Below are 20,155 nucleotides of genomic sequence, written 5' to 3'. Positions count from 1 at the left end.
TGATATAACCAATGTCAAAGCAAGACTCTTTGTAGACCACAGGCCCCGCAGGCACTTAATTGAATAGAATACAACAGAGATGTTATTATGGTGTCATTATGTCCATGACACTGTGTCCCAACTCACGAGTGTGGCAGCACTGCACAGCGTGCCAATCTCAGCAGGCCCCCGTTTCTATCTACTGACAGTCTTAACCCAGATATTCATTGATATTAAACAGAGAGAACAATACATTTACTTTTCAAATTACTTTCAGATTTTTGCTTTATCACCGTCTTAAATGATTAATCAGTATCATTAAATGGTGGCATTAGGGAACAACCAAATTATGTCGGAAATGTCGGTGTTTTATGATAGTTGCCCTGTTGCTTTAGAAGCAGAGAGAACAAGACAAACTTTCACCTGCAAGCAACACCGGAAATGTTTCAACATGTGATCCAAAGTATGGAACGTGTTTCCTCTATATTCATGCACTGCTGCTGACGTGTCGGCAGCAGCAGTGTTTTTATCGGAGCCAGACCAGAGAATATTCTCTGTGATGTTTGCTGGTAGTGATGTAATGTAGCCCGGTGTGTTTCATGTGTGGTGAGCACTGCACCAGACTCCATTTAAAAATATTATAGCCTTTTTTTTGCTAGATTGGTTGTTAGCTTTAAAAGTGACAGTTTTTACAAAAATAAGTACTGTGTGGTGGATGATATTTATGCTTATGTGAAGAGTGGTTCCTGTGGATTTAGAAAAGGGACTGAGATATTTGGAAAAATCAACTGATAAATAATTAAAGAAACTGTAAAGTGTTAAATTTCAGAGTTTGGTGGGGTGGTAGAGTGTTTAATTTAACACAGTATGTGTTGACTCCATCCAAACCCTTTGCAACCACAACCCTCAGCCACCTGATCCTGCCTTCCACGCCTTCTGCAATGTGAGGACCATCAATCGTAAAAAATGGCAGGAACTAGTTTCTCCTCAAGCCTTTTTTCTAAGTGCCTCTAAAAACTGGGAATAATAATTAAAAACAACATCCACAGAGCTTTTAGAAAAGTGCAGAATCACAAGTATCACTTCTCGTGAAAAATAACGTGTCTGAAAAGTAAACAAGCAGCAAGACAGAAACAGTGGCAGCCTGCTCAACCAACTCTATTTTATCTGAAATGAAAATATGGTACCAAGTCACCAGAAACAGTAAATAAACAGAACTGTAGCTGAATACTTTATCATGGACCACCAGATCCCTGTTTACACTGAGGAGAACCCTGACTTCCAACAACTTATCCTGAATCCAAGGTTTAACCTTCACATTATATGTACGCAGAAATCCCTGAGCTACACAGTAAAACAAACAATCAGTGTTGTTATTGATGTTGTTTGTATTGTTCTAATCTTTATTTAAAAAATGCTTGCCTTATAATTATTAATTATATTTAATCATCCCCCCCGTGGTATCAAAAATGGTATCGAGTACCTCACAGTCAAACAACTTAATGAGCTTTGGGCCGGTCTCTAAAACAGATGCCTCTATGCAAGTAAATGCACGCACGCACAGTGCTGTCTGACTGAAACAGTCATATTTTAATATCACAAAAGCAAATATTAACACCTCTTACAGTTTGAGTTTGATTTTCTGCCAACAGAACGGCAGCCTGTGAATGCAACATTTATTAGCGGCTGACTTGGAAATCACAGCGATCTGCATCAAAAACCCTCTCGCGGTGTGAAGATCACCACCTGATCTGAGAGCAGCCTTTCTTTAGGAAACAAGCTTCTGTCTCTGAAATGAAACCGTGATGAGACCATTTCCTCTCCAAGTGGATGCATGTTTTACCTCGTCTTTACAGGCTGTGACACACTGCAGAAGAGGATTGTGGTCCCTGCAGACGCTCTGACAGCAGACCTGAAGGACATGGTGAGGACTGCCAGGCACTGCTAGCTGTGTGCAGCTTATTGTTCCAGTCACTGCTTAAGAAAGTGTTTTCATGGAGAAAGCAGCCTTCCAGCTTCTAACCTTCTCCTCTGTGAGAAGAAAAAAACATGGCTGCCTGGAATGCTGGGGAAACCCCTCCCCCCCTTAGGGACACCACCCTCCCTCTCCCTCTCTCTCACAGGGGGGAGGGGCATGTTTTATACCTCCGCTATTGGCTACGATGCCGCCTGCCTGAGCTGGGAAACACTGACCCCCTGCTCCTGCTCCTCCACACAGGTATTCATTACAACAACCAGCCACATTCCTTTCAAGGTCACTCTCTCCCTGAGAGAGAGAGACACACACAAAGAGAGAGAGAGAGGGATTAGTGATACTGATCAGCTCTGAGTGTTTGAGTTGATGCTTGTTTGATGTGTGACCTGACAGAGGAGTCAAGTGGCTGAGGTTATATAAGTCTGCTTTCATTTTCTTCCTCTTATGCTGTGCTCACATCAAATGCAAGGTGATATTTTCATGTGGTGTTATTGCATACAAAGTTCATTCATTCAACCTTCATTTATACTCGAGAGCTCATTGAGGTCAATGCAAGGATGGGAATGGATGCAGCGTCGTGTCCAGTGGTGCGAATGGCGATTTTGGAATTCTTAAAAAATGTTAACTCAAGCGAAATTCACAGAACGCAAAAGCCTATTAGCTCTGAGATTCTCCTCCTGTCTTCACTGATGTTGCTGAATCACAAATGGAGGAAACCAATTAGGGCTGAAACGGTAGTTTGAGAACCGGCCGTTTGATCCGGTCTCCGGTTCGCCGCGGGCGGGGCGACATTGTGCAGTACGGCCAGAGCCAGGCCGGGAATCGTTAAAAAAACACCAGAAACGCAACAGGGACAGGCGCGCAGCGGGCCGAGCACTCAATCCGATTACTCGATTAATCAATGTAATAATCGGTAGGTTACTCGATTGATTTGATAGCTGCAGCCCTAAAACCAACGTTGTCTCCTGTGTCTGTGGACCCCCAGAGCGGGGGGTCACTGTTAACAGTGTAAAAGTCACTGTTAAATAAATATACTAACATACTGCATTGTGCTCGAATCATGCAAAGAACTGAATTAATAAACCTCAGTGTTCCTTCTATTCCATTATCCTGATTAATTCCACCTTCTAGGCATCAAACTCTCATAAAACTCTACAGGGAAAGCTGGGTTACTGAGTGAGAGATCGTATATATATATATATATATATATATACACACGATATATACGATATATATGTATATAACTCAATATCACAAATTAGCCTGCAGGGGATTTACAGTCTGCACAGCATACGCAGGCTCTGTCCTCAAACCCCTGATCCTGATCAGGACAAACACATTCTTTTCCTATCAGGAATTGTGGGAGGTGCTGGACATCCTGGACACATGGCAGGAATGCAGCTACGCGAGTCATGCACACATGTAGAAGAGGCCTTCAGGGAGAACACAACAGTGACGATAAGACACCCCTCAAGGCCTGTATAACTCCCTAAAACCCACCATCACCCCGATGAACTTCACCTCGCTCCAAAACATTTTCACAGTCCTCAAGGACTACATCCCCCCCCCCCCCCCCCCCCCCCCGGCCCCGCTGCTCTCACACAGACTCAGAGGAATGTTAAAAATGAACAACAGGTTAGCAGTTATTTCTCCATGGGATGCCAAGACACTCCAAGGACACTGGAATAACATCTGGGAGGGAAGGAGGGAGGGTTTGGATGGGGGCCCAGGACTGACAGTGTGGTCTGGGAGAAAAGGCTAAATTGTCACTACAAAATCCTCCAACAGTCTTGGAGCAAATTTAAAAAAACAAACCAGGAGGGCAAAAAGCTAACCTGTTTTTGATTGACGATACGCTGGTTTATTAAAGCTGTACTTGAAGTACAACAGTGTTTTAATAAGAGCTATGATTTGATGTGTGACAGCGGGACAGTGACGTGTGTGCAGTTCTGCTTGAGGACTGAATGGATCCACAAGAGGACGGATTTAAGTTTTAAGAGTCAACAAATTAAAAAAAAAGTTAAAAGAATATTTAATGCAGGACCGCTCACTGTCTCACTCTGAGCTGGTGTCTCTACCAGCAGAACTCATCCATACGAGGAAAATAACAACGCAGCTGATTACCGACCAAATGTACTGACACAATGAGACTTCTTTTCTGAATCTGTCAAGCATCTCCTGTAAACCATCAAACACATACTCCACCACAGAGCAGGGTCTGAAGTTCCACGTTGTAGTTAGTTCCTGACGTTGAGATATTTGCTAAGGTATTGTTTTATTATCAGTATTAAGCAAGTTATTGTATTGAAGTCCCAATTGTGGTGTTGTGACAACACTACTGACCTGTTAGGGGTTTAACTGTAAAGGAACATTTCAACTAGAGCTGTGCGATATTACGATATATATCGTAGTACGATATAAAAATGTCTACCGTAGGATATAACCCTCTGTCGTTTATATCGTAATTTTAACGTGTAGGCTACTTGTTTAGCACTGTTGCTACACGCATTTCCACTGCATGCGTCTCCGCTGCGTTGCGTCTCCGCCACGCCAGCGGAGCAGATACGTTTCACTTTAGTCTATGGGTCAATCCCCACCAGGTCCGCTGCGCTGCGTGTCCGCTGCGTCTCAGCTCCGGCAGTCCGCAGCTCTCCGCAACAAATACGGACTTTATTTCTGGCGGATGCCGGACCACGGCGCAGCAATTCAGCACAGAGCAAATATAGCGAAACAGGAAGTTCGGTACATACTCAACAATAAAACTTTTCAAAATAAAACACTTGTGTTAATAAAACCACTTGACTACGTCAAAAAAAGTCTTGTACTCCTTCCTTGGGAACACTGGCCTTTGTATCGCTTGGTTGCTGTGCAAAAAGTCACGAATAAAAGGAAAGAAGAAAGTGCCATTCATTTGCCTTTCATTCACATGGTTATCAAAAATAGTGCTGAGATGTGATTTATTTATATATATATATATATATATATATATATATATATATATATATATATATATATATATAATTCTAAGAAAAAATACTATATCGGGATATATATCGTTATCGGGATATAAAATTAGCTATATCGGGATATAACATTTTGTCCATATCGCACAGCACTAATTTCAACTATTCTGAGCAGATGGTCCACCTCCCATTGAGGGAACATGTGACTGCTGCAGGGTTCACTCAGGTGAACAGACTTCCAGGAACGCCGGCTGCAGAGCCGAGGTGTCAGGAGGCCCGTTCAGTTCCTCTTTCAGAGAATGCACTTTCCCCTGAACCCACCTTGTCTTCTTCAATTCCTGTTTCTCAGAAAGCTTTTCAAGAGTCTAGAACTCCCTTGACCTTCTAGAATGGTACAGTCTTTGGCCGACACCAATAATAATATGCCAGAAACCAAACGCCGTCCTGTTTGAGTTCATAACATCATCCAGAGTCGCTCGGTGAATTTCACCAAGCTCGTAGAGCTCCGATTCCTCCATTTCTGATTCAGCAACGTTGCGACATCATTGAAGACAGGAGGAGAACATCAATGCTAATTGGCATTTGTGACACAGCGTCATGCAAATTTCTCACTCTAGTTGAAATATTTCAACTTGAATATGCCTCAACACTGAGGCATATTCACCTCATACACAACAGCAGTGCAAATTTGCATATATTTGCATTTACTTTGTATGTCAGAGCGCCGTGGGAAAACTTTCCAAAAGGTTTGCATAACTGTGATTATAAAGCAGGGCTGTTGCTATATAATAACTTAACCATACACAATAAAATAACTATTGTAAGCAGGCCCGGTCAGGACCATTGGTTTTAAATATTTATTTAATTCAGCTCAGAAAACTATAATAGGGCTGGAACAGAATGTAGTCATGCCGAACCATCACGGTTTAAGCAACATAAACAATATGAAGATTGTTGCATGTAATGTAAAGTGCGAGTTTTACCCAAATGACAAAAAGATACATGCAGAAAAAATATCGCTAATATTAAACTTTTGTCTGCATATGGCATTGTCCGTTAGTAAACTAGTAAAGCATGCCTCTTGCTCCATTTAATTGGTTGCCTCGGCCAATTGATGGTGCTTTCTGGGAAATTTGTTTGCTCAGTGTTCATACACGTGTATGAAATGTTTCTTATTTTTATAATTAAAATAATTACCAGTGGACAAAATGTCCCCTCTGTCCCCAACAGGAGGGCTGTCTGTCGTTGACACTTGAACTGCTGTCTCTTCAGAACAAATCCGGATCCAGATACATTTGGGTTTGGACTGACCGAACCGTGACTCCTACAACTCCTTACAACTATAATAGAGCTTTATGGAGTAAAGTAAAGGCATGACAATGATGTCTAGTCTCACATCATGATATCGTTTCATTGTTTAGCTCTATCCGGCTCACATCTGGTCCGTCTCCAAAATAATCCCAAATTACTTCCATCCGATCTGATTGATACAAGCTGTGTCCTACATTGTCTCACCAGCTTTAGGGAGGGACACAACCAGAGTCTCCGCACCACAACACAGTGGAAGTGACTAAAGGACACTCCTTGCTAATCATCTTAAACCAGCGTCCCACAGATTCTGAGATATGCCAACACATGCTTATTGCTGTTTCAGATAAATGTAGATTTTTGCTATGGAGCAGAGTGAGCAGCTGGAAACATCCAGATGTGATGTCACTGCGTCCAAGACCAAGTGTAGCACTTTACAGGAAGAAGATCTGTCTCTGTGAAATCTTTCCTGTCTGTCCTCCCTACAAACCGTCCAACAGGAAGAGAATAGGCTTCATTGTGTGTTTAGTCTGAGTGCTGGTCTATGAGGTGTTGAAATAGCCTCAGCGTGTCCTGTCTGGGCTGATCTGGTGCAGTGGTTGCAATAAAAGCTCTTAGAAATGTCAAGCAGTCACACTGAATCAAATTAAGACGTTTTAAGACACCGCCGCGGTTAGTTTTCACACGGTGAAACATCAATCAAACCGTTGCATGACTGAAGACACTAGTAGTGATGTCATGCTGGACTTTGATGATTTGTTTAACCATGAAGCAATAGTCCATTTTATACACCCTGTTTGAACCGTATAACACCCATATGAACCCCGAATCAAGAGCCCATTTAATCCCAAATCAAACACTCATTTAATCTTAATTCACCAGATTTAACATTGAATAAACCGCCAATTTAACATTGAATCAACACCTGATTTTAATTTCAATCAACAGCCAATTTAACATTTAATCAACACCTGAGTTAACTTTGAATCAATACCTGACTTAAGCTTGAATCAAGCTTGAATCACAAGCTTGTTCAACCTTGAGTCAACAGGCTTCTTATTCAAAACCTGTTTAACCCTGAATGTACCGCTTACAAAGTCTCAGATAAACAACCCATTAACCTTAAATCAAAATCCCAAGTCTGTTTAAGTGACTTGATTAGCCTGTTCAGTTACCTGTTTAGCCTTAAATCGGCAGCTTGTTTAACCCTGAATTGAAGGCCTGTTTAACCTGAAAACGACGTTTTTTAACTAATCAAAATTGTGTTTAATGGAAAGCATGTTTAACCTGGATTTGATGGTGTGTTTAACTTTGAATTGACAACTTGTTTAAATCTTAATCAGCAGCCTTTTTAATTACAGCCTGGTATGAATCAGTGGTGGAAAGTAAGTACATTAAATAAGTACATTTACTCAAGTACTGTACCTTTTTTAACACTTAAAACACTTAAAAGTTTTTTATGTATGTATGAATGTGACATGTTGTCATACAGCAAATTAAACCACTGTATGAAACAAAATGTGTTTCATTAAAATGCATCTTACATGTTTGAACGGCACCGAAACAATAATAATTTAATATAATAACAACTACAGTTAAAGAACCTCTCTGATTGCATAATAAATACTTTAATTCATACTTTAAATTACACTTTTATATATATTTTTGAATGCAGTGCTTTTTTGTGGTATTAGTACTTTTACTAATATAACATATCTTAGCACTTCTTACCACTGTATTAATCAATGATACTGATTTAATTGACACTAACGATGATTAATTGGTCTCTCCCTGCATCACCTTCATCATTAGTTTCTGCCTCCCCACCAGCCTCCTGCTCTGTCCTCATTTTACTTTTTTGTGCAAAAATGCAGTATTATAGTGAACACGGAGCTATGACAAGTGCAGGTTTGAGCCTCAGTAAAAGCTTGCAAATGATCTACACTCACTGGTCAAGTTGACATTTGACACGTTAGGAGTGGAGATGGGAAAGACAGCAGCTTAAGTCTCCACTCCATTATCTTAACTCAAAAGAAATGATGTAATATGCTCATGTGACCATTTTGGTGGCAGTCAGGAGGCTTGGACGACACATTTAAAAGGTTTAAGTGGCCATTGTAAGGTCAAACGGTGACACCAACAGCCAGCTTGGTCACTGTCTGCTCGGATCTGCGAGGTCAGGGGTGATGGCAGTAAAATCAGTGTGAGGGGCAGAGGAGGTCGGCCAACTTGGCAGCAGACCTGCAGGCTGCTGGAGAGCAGCCAGCTCGGAGCTGCTGATCGCTGCAGCCTGGACCTTTTGGCAGAGTGGCGAACCTCGATGCTAAAGTCAACTTTGTGAAACGATGAGGAAAGCTGGACGTAACAGCAGCTGTGGAGGAGAAACAAGCTCAACGGTGAGCAGCTCAGAGTAAATACAACAGCAGCAGCTGTACTCCCCTCTGGAAAACCACAGATGGATCATTTTCTCATCTCTGACTTCCCCTTCTTAAGAAACGCGTCTTTCTTCAAAGGAAATATTCTAACATTTATGGACCAAAATTAATGTGTAAATGTCACTGACATGATGATAATGACAGCCTCTTAAGGATGAGTAAATGCTGTTTGTGAGGTTGAGATTGTTGAAGAATTTATGTGTAAAAAATTCTCTTTTTTTACACATAAATTCTTATGTATTCTATATATTCTTTACGTAATGACCCAGAATCAGCTTGTTTACTAAACAGACCAGAGGGAAATGGCTCCCTGCATTCCTTCAATCTATCTCTGCACAACTCAACACATTTCTTATTCATAGTATTCCATCACATCGTCATTACAGATGTAAGGCACAAGTAAAACGAGCTCCAACGTAACCAGCTGCAACATTACAGTGATGGGCACATTAAAACAAGAACAATATATACAATTCTGCATAATTAATACTTTCTACTTTTGGTTCTCCAAGTACAATTTTAGCTTTTGCACTTTTACTACTAATATTTTTAATGCAGGACTTTCACTTGTACGAGAGTATTTTACACTGTAGTATTAGTACATTTCCTAGTGAAGAGATCTGAGTACTTCTTCCACCACCGTATGTTAACATTAGTTTATTGAAATATTAAATGGTTTTCTTTTAAATGGTAAATGGCCTCATTTATATGCGCTTTTGTCCAAAGTGCTTTACAGTAACGACTGACATTCACCCATTCATACACACATTCACACACCGACAGCGGAGTCAACCACGCAGGGTGACAGCCAGCTCTTAGATACAGTTAATTTCTTTTTTCTCCCTAATGTGACTTTACTAAAACTTGTTCTCACTCCACAATTTTCACTGATAGTAAAATGCATGTGCTCGGACCGTTTCTACTTTTTAAAATAATTTCTTTGGACCCCCCACCCTTTTCGGTGCATACGACTGTCCATTCGCCGCTATTTGTGTGAGTCCTTTGTAATGGGGTTCCCCGTTTTGATAAATAAAAGTGTGACTGGTCCTCACATGTATAGTTAATTACCATGATGTTGATTTCACTTGACCACTAAATAGAGATAGAGCTAACGTTGTTAGGACTTGTTATTATCAATGGGAAAGAACATAATACGCATAAGGAATAAACCACAACGGGGATGTTGTTTATTGGAGAATGTACTTTGACTACAGTTGTCCTCTCCACTTAACTCATTGATTTGATCACATCAACTGGAATTAATTTAACAGAAATGAATATTGCATGCAAGCATAAACAGATCCTCTAAATAAGTCATGGAACTAATTTCTGTACTTTTAGCGTTTCAATATTTTCAAATATGTGATCTGACCGGAGACAACCATTTTACAAAATGTACCCATATTTCTGTCCGTCTGTTCTCATGGTATCATTACTGGTAGGCCGACTGGTAATTCTCTACGCAGGAAAAACCATGCACGTCATGACAATACTATGAATTAAAGTTAAATTGTTAGGATCAGTACATGGTTAAGTGTATCGTATCACAGAACACATCGAGAATACACCAATACCAGTATCCCCCTCCACTAAGGCAATGTGATTGTAACCTGTCATCAGTTGAGCCTAACAAGCCGCCCAGCGGTGGAGACACGTCGGTGGTTGAACGGAGCCGATGGCGGTGGCAGACTGGCAGTTGAATAAATCACTGTGACTACAAACTAGGGATGTCAACGGTTGACAAGGACGTCTTTGACAGGTTTCTACCCAAGAAGCTTGTTTATCAAGGAGTTAATGTTAGTTCAGTATGTTTTAGTTGGAAATAGTTGTTCAGCTTTTGATAAGCTGTGTGTACCGTTTACGTTACCAGATATAAGTCAATCTAAGGAATTTACCAATTAGGGGTCAAAGGAAATGTGAGGAAAATTCACAGAAAAGACACTTGGTAATGTTCTGCCCAGGCATGGTTAGTTTTTTTTCACAGATTTTTTCCGTACAGTGCACAGCCTGTTGAAACGTCACATTTTGCAAGAATAAAAAAAAAGAAAAGCAGCTGCAGGGCAGTCATCGTTATGCGTTCCCACACTGATCGCCGGTACAACGTGCTTCAACTGAACCCCGTAGCCGAGCTAAACTCAACCTGTTTGTAATGCGGTGACAGGTAATCGGAGGGGTGGAGCGGTTTGAATTTCAGATGTGTGGTGAGGATCAGAGCAGCTGGTGATCATGGTGAAGCTGAGGTCAGCTGGATTAAGGTGGAAGTGGGGCTCGACTTGACTTCTACGACTGCGGCAGAAGTCGTAGAAGTCTATTTCTATTTTGATATTTATGTTCAGACAACTGACAGACTGATCACTCATCTCTTGGATTAGATGAGATCATCCCCAGTTCATGATCCAATTAATCAAGCCGATTTTTATCTGCACTTTATTTAACCACACGTGTCTCTTGACATCGATATCTGGGTTTTTGAGGGCTCTGGTAAAAATGGCAGCTTGAGACACCAACACACACAAACGGGAGGATGAATGAAGCGTTAAAAGCACCGGGGGCCCAAGTGTCCTTTAGGGAGGCTCACTGCACCAAGTACTAAAAATAAATCCTCTTACCTTCACACCGACCACTTTCTTCAGATTTCGACATTCTCCGCCGTCCACTTCCTCTTGCTCTGTTGTCATGGCGACAGGCTGGCCAATCCCTGCCGTGTCCAGTGCCATATTGCCAAGCTGCTCGGCTGCAGTCAACTCTGGGTTTTGTTGGCCCTCGAATGGGCTGCTGCGAGGGGCCCCCAGCGGTAGGATGGGGGCCCCTGAGTCCTTCTCTGTGTTGACCAATCCTGTGGCCACAACCTCCATTTTCTCCTTCTTAGTTTTCCCAGACACCCCATCCTTGTCCTTTTTCACTGCGGGGAGGGTACGGGAGGGTTTACTAGACTTGTCAGTCCCCTTAGTGGGGGTAGTGTTGGGGTTCTGGAGTGGTGGCTCCCCGGGGGCCCGACCCTGAACCTCCTTCTTAGCTCCATCTGAGATGGGGGCCTTAACGCTCTCCTTAGAGTTCTTACTTCGCTTGGATTTAGACTTGCTCTCTTTGCCCTGTGCAGCGGCTACAGGACTAACAAACTTAATATTGTCGGGTAAAGCAGCCACAGCGCTGGGGGGGGCGGCCATGCCCCCTCCCTCCTTACTGCTCGACATTTCCAGTTTGTCCTTCTCCAGGTCGGCGTCCAGGTCAATGATCAGATTGCCAACACCGATATCCCACTCATCGCCGCTGTCGTACGTGTCCACCGCGTTGGAGTCCACACCTTTCCCGCCTGCAGGGCCGCTGCTGAGGGACATCTTAGTAGGAGCGTCCCTGAGCGCCGCAGGAGGGCCAGAGGAGGGCCGCGCTCCTCCCAGCCACAGGACGCCTCCTCAGGGCTGGGCCCCGTGCCGCCGCCCTGCTCCCCACATCGCCTCCTGCACACAGGACACACACCAGCATCAGAAAACACCCTCACAGGTTAGCAGCTTGTTTTGTCTCACTGCCGTTTGAAACCGAGAGAAACTCAATTTACAAATTATTGTCAGATCACAGCAGTTTGTATTCATTCACATCCATTTGAAAAAAAAATGTTTCATTGGCAGCTCAACCGTTATTTGGAGCTCTACCGTCCTGTTTGCTTACTAAAATGACAAACACAAGTCACAACTTACTTGATGTAATGTTATTTTGTTTGCCTGAAAGGCTGAGCAACAAACCCAGTCTATATGATTAGGGTTTCTTCTTCTCTCTTTAAATTTCCAGCAGGCTAGGCACATGAAATACCTCACTTACTCCCGCCAGTTAAAAAGACAACACATTGGGTCTTTGCCCACAGGAATGATGTAAGCGTTTACGAGTGGTGGGAATCACCCGAAGCCCCACGATACCGTGTCATCAGAATACCTAAGATACGATCTTATCGTGGTACTATTACCAACGGCTCACTGGTGATGGGATCTTCTAAGATACATGTTAATGCCTGATGTGAACATAGTGGATGAGTGCTTATGTCCCTGAGGTTCCTCACAAATGAAAGTTCCTGGAGACTTTTGATAGGAATTAATGGGAAATAAATGGAAATAATGCTCAGGCTGTTCAGCATATCAAATGCAGATGGAAACAAAGCAAATATATCTACAAGGTGAACTTTAATTCAATGAGATGACTCGTTGTACACTGTATTGAACTTCCATTGATCCACAACAAAAAGCATGTGGTGCTTCTGCTGCACAATGCAGACGTTTGGTTTCATTTGATCTCAGAGTGAGTTTTTACTACACGTTCATTTACGGTGTGTTCTGGTTTCTCTCCCTTCTGTTGGTGAAGAGGAGCTGAGAGACATTCCGCTAGCGTGTTGCTACCAATATTAGCCGCTCTGTTTCAACAATGCTGGGCTAAAGAAAATGTGCACAGAGGCTGGTGCTGTGAACCATGTCAGGAGATGCAATGACTTAAACCAAGTTAGAGTAGAAGAGTTCTGCACAAGGAAAAGTGACTGAAGTCTAGTGTTGTTTTTGGCGGCCTATTTTACTTTTAGTTTTAGTCTAGTCTTTGTCTCAAGCTATCATTTTAGCTTTTATCAGTTTTAGTCATGTTCATCCTATATTTAGTCTAGTCAAGTTTCAGTCGACTAAAAGTCTGAGCATTTTAGTCTTATTTTAGTCAGAATTGTCCGTGACTATTTTAGTCTAGTTTTAGTCGACGAAAACTGATGACACTATAGTCTAGTTTTAGTCAAAGATTGTATTTAGCCAAACCCATTTCACAATTCAAACAAGGTTATCTTTATTATTATATTATTATTACCTTATACACTCAAGAATACATCCATTCCAGACACAGAAGACGCTCTGATTTGAATTTACAAGATATTATTTTACTAACCAAAAATGTTATCGTCACATGACCAGTATTTTGGCATCTCGTCTTGTTTTCCTCATATAAAGGATCGTTGACGACGATATTTAGTCATAATTTTCATTAACGAAAGCAACACTACCCAGATACACATTTAATACAGTATAACTGTCAAAAAATTGTATACTTTATATTTTCATACTTATTTGACTCTCTTTCTTCTCTTTCTCTTATAACTGCAGCTGTATAACTTCCCGAGGGATTACTTAAGTATTCTGATTCTGATTTCCACAGATATTTATGAACAAGTATAAATAAATACAAATGAGGTCGCAAACTACATATAGCCTACAGATCGCATCTAACAGGATGTAACTTTTTCTATGACTTCATGTCAAATCTTCGAAGGCCGATGGAAACTGTGCGACTGGAGCGCAGCGTTTAGGCTCCGCCTCCTGCTGCTCCGCTGATCTCATCTGCTTTTCAGGCGAGGAGCAGTTCACCTCAAACGAGCAGACTGATAATAACGCGACTTAACGAGACGAAACAACGTTACAACATTTCGTCTTGCCTCGCTTTGGTCAACGAAAATTAAGACACATTTTAGCATAGTTTTTATTTTGTAAACCACATTTAGTCTCGTTTTTATTCGTCTACAATATTGCATTATATATTTAATTATCGTTATCGTCACATGACCAGTATTTTCGTTGCGTCTCGTTTTCTTCACGTGATAAAGGTTCGTTGACGACGATATTTCGTCATAATTTTCGTCTTGCAGGTGAAGGTTATTACTGACTGTGTCCTGGTCTGACAGGGGCTTCTATGTCAATACCCTATTTCTGTAGATTCCTGCACACTTGTAATGCACCACGGAAGAATCTCTGTTTTGTTTATGCACTGGAGATTATAGCCCAACCATTTTATCTAAAAATGTCGAGCGCCCTGCATTATGGTAAAATATTATGCATCAATTTATAGTATACATTTTTGCTTTCCATAAATGTCTTTATGGAAAGCAAATGTGTAACGGTGTTCTTGCATGATGTCAATATATTCAGGAATGAGCAAGTTATTGAAAAAGAAAACTCTGAAATTTGTATAAATCAGGAAACCTTTTTTTTTGTTTTTTTTACAAACTCAGGTTTGAAAGGCTAAACTCCTATGTTGAAAAACACAAAAGTTATTGAAGATTGAAATGGGTCATATTGCTATATGATGGTCGCTAACAACTCCTGGAGTGACAGGCATACTGGTCAGAAATTCCAACTATGTGCGCTCTCCACCCTGAAGACCATCTATGTTTTATCTATGCTATTGTAATTTAGAGTGGGGACTTTTCATATTCTGGATGGGTGTCTTTCTATATACTCAAAAAAAGTTATAGGGTCATTCTGTGTCATTTCATCAAATTTCTGAAAATCTTCCCACCTGACCATCTCACAATGTCCTGAAAAAATTTGAGTACAAAGATACACTTGTTAATAGGAAATATCCAAAATATTAAGTCTCTACTGTCAATAGTTTTCTCATGAAACATCATTGAATGAAGGGTAGTTTAGACGGTTTTTGGCATCATGCTCTGAAAAGCCATTTTTAAACAGCAATATCTGGAAAACTATCTCACCTGTGGCCTTCAAAATTTCTACAGTGTATATCTGTTACTAATAGCCTCCAGACATGAAATATCAGGGGTGTAGCTCAATGATAACCTAGTATGGTAGGTACTTAAAATGTGGCTTGTTGAAATAAAGTAGTACATTTGAAGAGTGACTGAGCTCCCATTTTTGCAGATAAAAGACTTCTATCACTTCTGCCTCTATCTCTGGTGTTTCACAGATATTAAGGCTCAAAAATGGAAGTTAACACATCTTTGCCCAACTTCAGAGTCATATTCCAAAAAACTGACAACACGTATCAGGTCCAAACTTACTTTTTTTGAAAGATCATATTCTTGTTAAAATCATATTAAAAAATCAGGAGGGTGTTTTGCCTCAATTTGTCGCAGTGATTTTTTAAATTCCTGATATTGGTGGGGTTTTTGTGGCCGTTTTTGGTACTGCATGTCTTAATATCCTACAAGTAAACATCACAGGAGGGCAATTCAAATGTGTTTTTTACCATTTACCAAAGACTTATATGTGACTAAATACTACTGATAAATTTAGCCTTATGAAAACATTAAATTGTAGCACAGTTGTAGTTATAGAGGCAATAAGTCCTTGGATGCGAGTTGAACATGCTGAAAGCAGCTTTTAATGTCTTAAACCATGAACAAATGAATTGAAGACTGTACATTTTGTCATACTTTAAGTATATAAATTACACAACCAAATCAAATAATAATCTTAATTTGAGCATAAAGAGTTTACATTACAGTAGAAAAGTCTCCAAAGTTTGATATTGAATAACAGTTTGTCTCTGTGCTCACTATGAGACAATATGTGAGTTGTGTGTATGATCAGAAATGGTGGATAGGAAGTATCAGAGATGTTTCAGATGAAGATGTACTGGTTCAGTTCATGCACCCACATGGCCCTGCCAAGAGTTTCTACTGGCCAAGAAGAGAAGACATGTGCAATGTCCCACTGCAAGGATTGACGTTCCCTCTACAGAAACTGGGTGCATGTATGCCATCAAAAAAGATGAGCACAATAGAGCAGAGATGTACATTAGACTATTTGTAAAGTCACTGCCAAATTAATGAATGTGACGAAGGAATTGGATCTAAAAGATGAAAAATGTGTGATCCCTCATAGTGAGCATAGAGACAAACTGTTATTCAATATCAAACTTTGGAGACTTTTGTACTGTAATGTAAAATATTTATGCTCAAATTAAGATTCTTATTTGATTTGGTTGTGTAATGTATGTACTTAAAGTATGACAAAATGTACAGTCTTCAATATTTTGCTATGTTTGTTCATGGTTTAAGACATTAAAAGCTGCTTTCACCATGTTTAACTCACATTCAAGGACGTATTGCCTCTGTAACTACAACTGTGATCGATTTTAATGTTTTCGTGAGGCTAAATTTATCAGTAGCATTTAGTCACATGTAAGTCTTTGGTAAATGATAAAAAGCAAAATTGAATTGCCCTCCTGTGATGTTTACAAGTAGGCTGTTAGGACATGCAGTACCAAAACCGGCCACAAAACCCCACCAATATCAGGATTTTTAAAAATCACTGCGACAAATTGAGGCAAAACACCCTCCTGATTTTTTAATATGATTTTAACAAGAATATGATCTTTAAAAAAAAGTAAGTTTGGACCTGATACGTGTTGTCAGTTTTTTGGAATATGACTCTGAAGTTGGGCAAAGATGTGTTTACTTCCATTTTTGAGCCTTAATATCTGTGAAACTAATAATCTAAGAGAAACCATATTTTGTAGAATGTTTAAGCTAACACCAGAGATAGAGGCAGAAGTGATAGAAGTCTTTTATCTGCAAAAATGGGAGCTCAGCCATCCTTCAAATGTACTACTTTATTTCAACAAGCCCCTTTTTAAGTACTTACCATACTAGTTTATCATTGAGCTACACCCCTGATATTCCATGTCTGGAGGCGTTTAGTAACAGATATACACTGTAGAAATTTTGAAGGCCACAGGTGAGATGGTTTTCTAGATATTGCCGTTTAAAAATGGCTTTTCAGAGCATGATGCCAAAAACCGTCTAAACTACCCTTCATTCAATGATGTTTCATGAGAAAACTATTGACAGTAGAGACCTAATATTTTGGATTTGTCCTAGTAACTAGTGTGTCTTTGTACTTGAATTTTTTCAGGACATTCTGAGATGGTCAGGTGGGAGGCATTTGATGAAATGACACGGAATGACCCTATATATATTTGGCTTTCGGGTGAAATTTATAGAAAAATGTAAAGAGTTCACAGTGGTATTATATCATGAAAGTAGAAGCATGCTATGGTGATTTCCTCATCTAAAACTATTTATTGAAACAAAAGCCAGCAGCAGTGGTGTGTATACCACAACATAACATGTCACTGTCAATGTCCCCACGTAGGGCTGGGCGATATGACCTCAAATCAATATCACGATATATTGAGGAACTCACCTCGATAACGATAAATGAACGATAAGTTTTTGCGAGCGTTCGCGAGCGTTCCCGAGGCGGCGAGTCGAGCCCGGCGCCTCTGATTAGCATAAAGTAGATTCGACTTCAACTTTGGGCAAATGAGGAGCGGCCAACTCGCGCGCCGTCTCTCGACATTCGCCGCGACGCTACCAGAATGCATTGCACAGCTTTTCACATAGACAATGAATGGGACGCGGGGAAACACCGCTGCCTGTGGACACGCACCTTTACTTCGGCTGCCGTGGCAGCAGCCGCTTCATCGTTTAAACCGGCGGGCTCCATTTTCGTCTCACCCACACTTTCCCTTCTTGTTACAGACTGGATGGGGTGGAGTCACGTGACTGCACACACTGTATACGTAGTACAGTACAGCCGAGCGTCTTAAAGGGACATGAACATACTGGTAGCCTACCTACACACACAGCCAAACAAGAAAAAAACGTTTTTTTTTTTTTTTTTTTAAACCGAATATACCGACATGGGCAAAATGACGTCGGTTGTCGTCGTAAATTTCGGTATCGGTACATTTTCGGTGTATCGCCCACCCCTATCCCCACGTCTCTGCCTTTCTGGGACTCTTCCAGTCTCTGTGTCTCCGTAGCAACCTGCTGATGACACTCTGTGACTCTCTCAGCTCATTGGCCACTCCCCTCTGACAACATCCTGTTTGAAGCCTTGCATGGCGAGGTGCTGTTGATCACTTGTTAGGTGTCGTCTTGGACTCATGATGTCAACATGTGAACAGTATGATGAAGACGATGTTTAAATACCGATTCTAATTGAACCGGGACATTGATTGGTCGATTAAAGAGTCAAACAGCTGTTGTGAATGTTGCCGTTCAGCTCCGTGTTAGAGAACAGCAAGTTGTGTAAAAAGTCCTGAAACATTGAACAGTTGGACATGTGCATTCAAAAGTTTAGAGAAGGTCAAATTAAGTTCACCTGTAAAGGTTAAAGTGCATTTTAGGTTCATCCTGAAATTTCACCTGAAAGCCAATTATATCCCTAACCTTTTGTGAGTAGTGTATATGTATGTTGGAGTGGTTGCTTATGCTTTTTCTGTAAGTGTTCCTTGTTAAGTATTTGAACACAATATGTACTTATGTCCTATCAGATGAAAAGGGGACAACTAATTGTACAGAAATGTATATACTGTATGGTTGATGAAAACTAAATAAAAATGAAGTTAAAAAAAATACCTTACTAACTTTTTACGTGGCCATTAATATACCTGGGTTAAGTAAAGCCTACAAGGGAAACACTGTTCTCTCTGTGATTTTTAAAATTAAACTACATTAAGTGGACCCTGCTCATTAATCTGGTACTATATGAAATGAGGCCAAAAATTAATTGAGAACCTGAAATCTCCAGCCAAAATGGGGGCCTTCACATTAACCACGTTTTGATATACATGAACACATTATGCAATAGATTAAGCCCAAAATAAACAAAAAAACGTTTTAAGTGTAATTTAGCTGTTCTTACTCAGTGATCACCTCAGTGCTGTAAGAAAGAATAAATCAAATATAATGCAAGGCCAAAATGAACACTCAGACAACAAGACACAGCATAAATGTGAGCCTTTCACATGCTTGACATGAAATATAACTATCTGTTAAAAACCCAGCAGATATTCAGTGTTCCATGCAGGTTCATTGGGCTGCTGCTGCCGGGCGTTTGGCTTGCTCCGGTTTTATCTCCGGGTGGCGATGGCCAAGATGAGCGCTCACGTTCGTCATGTTACCACAATACGATTCCTGTGCATGGCAGAGTATGCATTCAGCTTTGGTTATATTTGGCTCTGCTTTTCCTGAAAGCGTGTCAAACCCAAAGTGTGCCCATACTTTGGGATTAACATGTCAGGGTGCAGGTGTGGGACTGTCTGCGATTTTTCTGACTCTCAGCTCATAATTCAATGATTTTGAAGAGATATGATGTTGCACTGTCACCATCTACTCTACTCTACTGTACCGTAAAAAATAAATAGTAATATATCGATAACGGGCAGAAATATACATTTTTGAAATCATCTCATAAAAATAGATGATTTTTTCTACCCCTAGTTACATTTCAATTAATACTTGAATGGCCAAAACCTGCTGTAACACCCAGTATCACTTCAGGGTCATTCCGTGTCATTTCATCAAAGTATCAGAGATGTTTCAGATCAAGATGAAGATGTACTGGTTCAGTTCATGCACCCACATGGCCCTGCCAAGAGTTTCTACTGGCCAAGGAGAGAAGACGTGTGTAATGTTCCACTGCAGCATAGAATTGCAAGGATTGACGTTCCCTCTCCAGAAACCCGGCGCATGTATGCCATCAAAAAAGATGAGCACAACAGAGCAGAGATGTACATTAGACAATTTGTAAAGTGAAAGACAAATTAATGAATGTGACGAAGGAATTGGATCTAAAAGATGAAAAATGTGTGATCCCTCATAGTGAGCATAGAGACAAACTGTAATTAAATATCAAACTTTGGAGACTTTTGTACTGTAATGTAAAATC

The 20,155-nt window shown here is 40.7% G+C and overlaps 1 protein-coding gene across 2 annotated transcripts in view; it reads right to left on the bottom strand.

The window, feature by feature from the left end:
- Positions 1-20,155, bottom strand: part of znf609a (zinc finger protein 609a) — a 78,817-nt gene that overhangs the window by 18,466 nt on the left and 40,196 nt on the right. For both annotated transcript variants that reach the window (XM_084018382.1, XM_084018381.1), the window contains exon 2: positions 11,270-12,118. In XM_084018382.1, coding sequence (XP_083874508.1) covers positions 11,270-11,998 — 729 coding nt within the window. In that variant the 5' untranslated portion in view covers positions 11,999-12,118. The remainder of the gene's footprint in view (positions 1-11,269; positions 12,119-20,155) is intronic.

Source organism: Eutrigla gurnardus (genome assembly GCF_963514095.1).
Source record: "Eutrigla gurnardus genome assembly, chromosome: 9".
NCBI lineage: Eukaryota > Metazoa > Chordata > Actinopteri > Perciformes > Triglidae > Eutrigla > Eutrigla gurnardus.
This window is presented reverse-complemented; position numbering and strand designations above follow the sequence as displayed.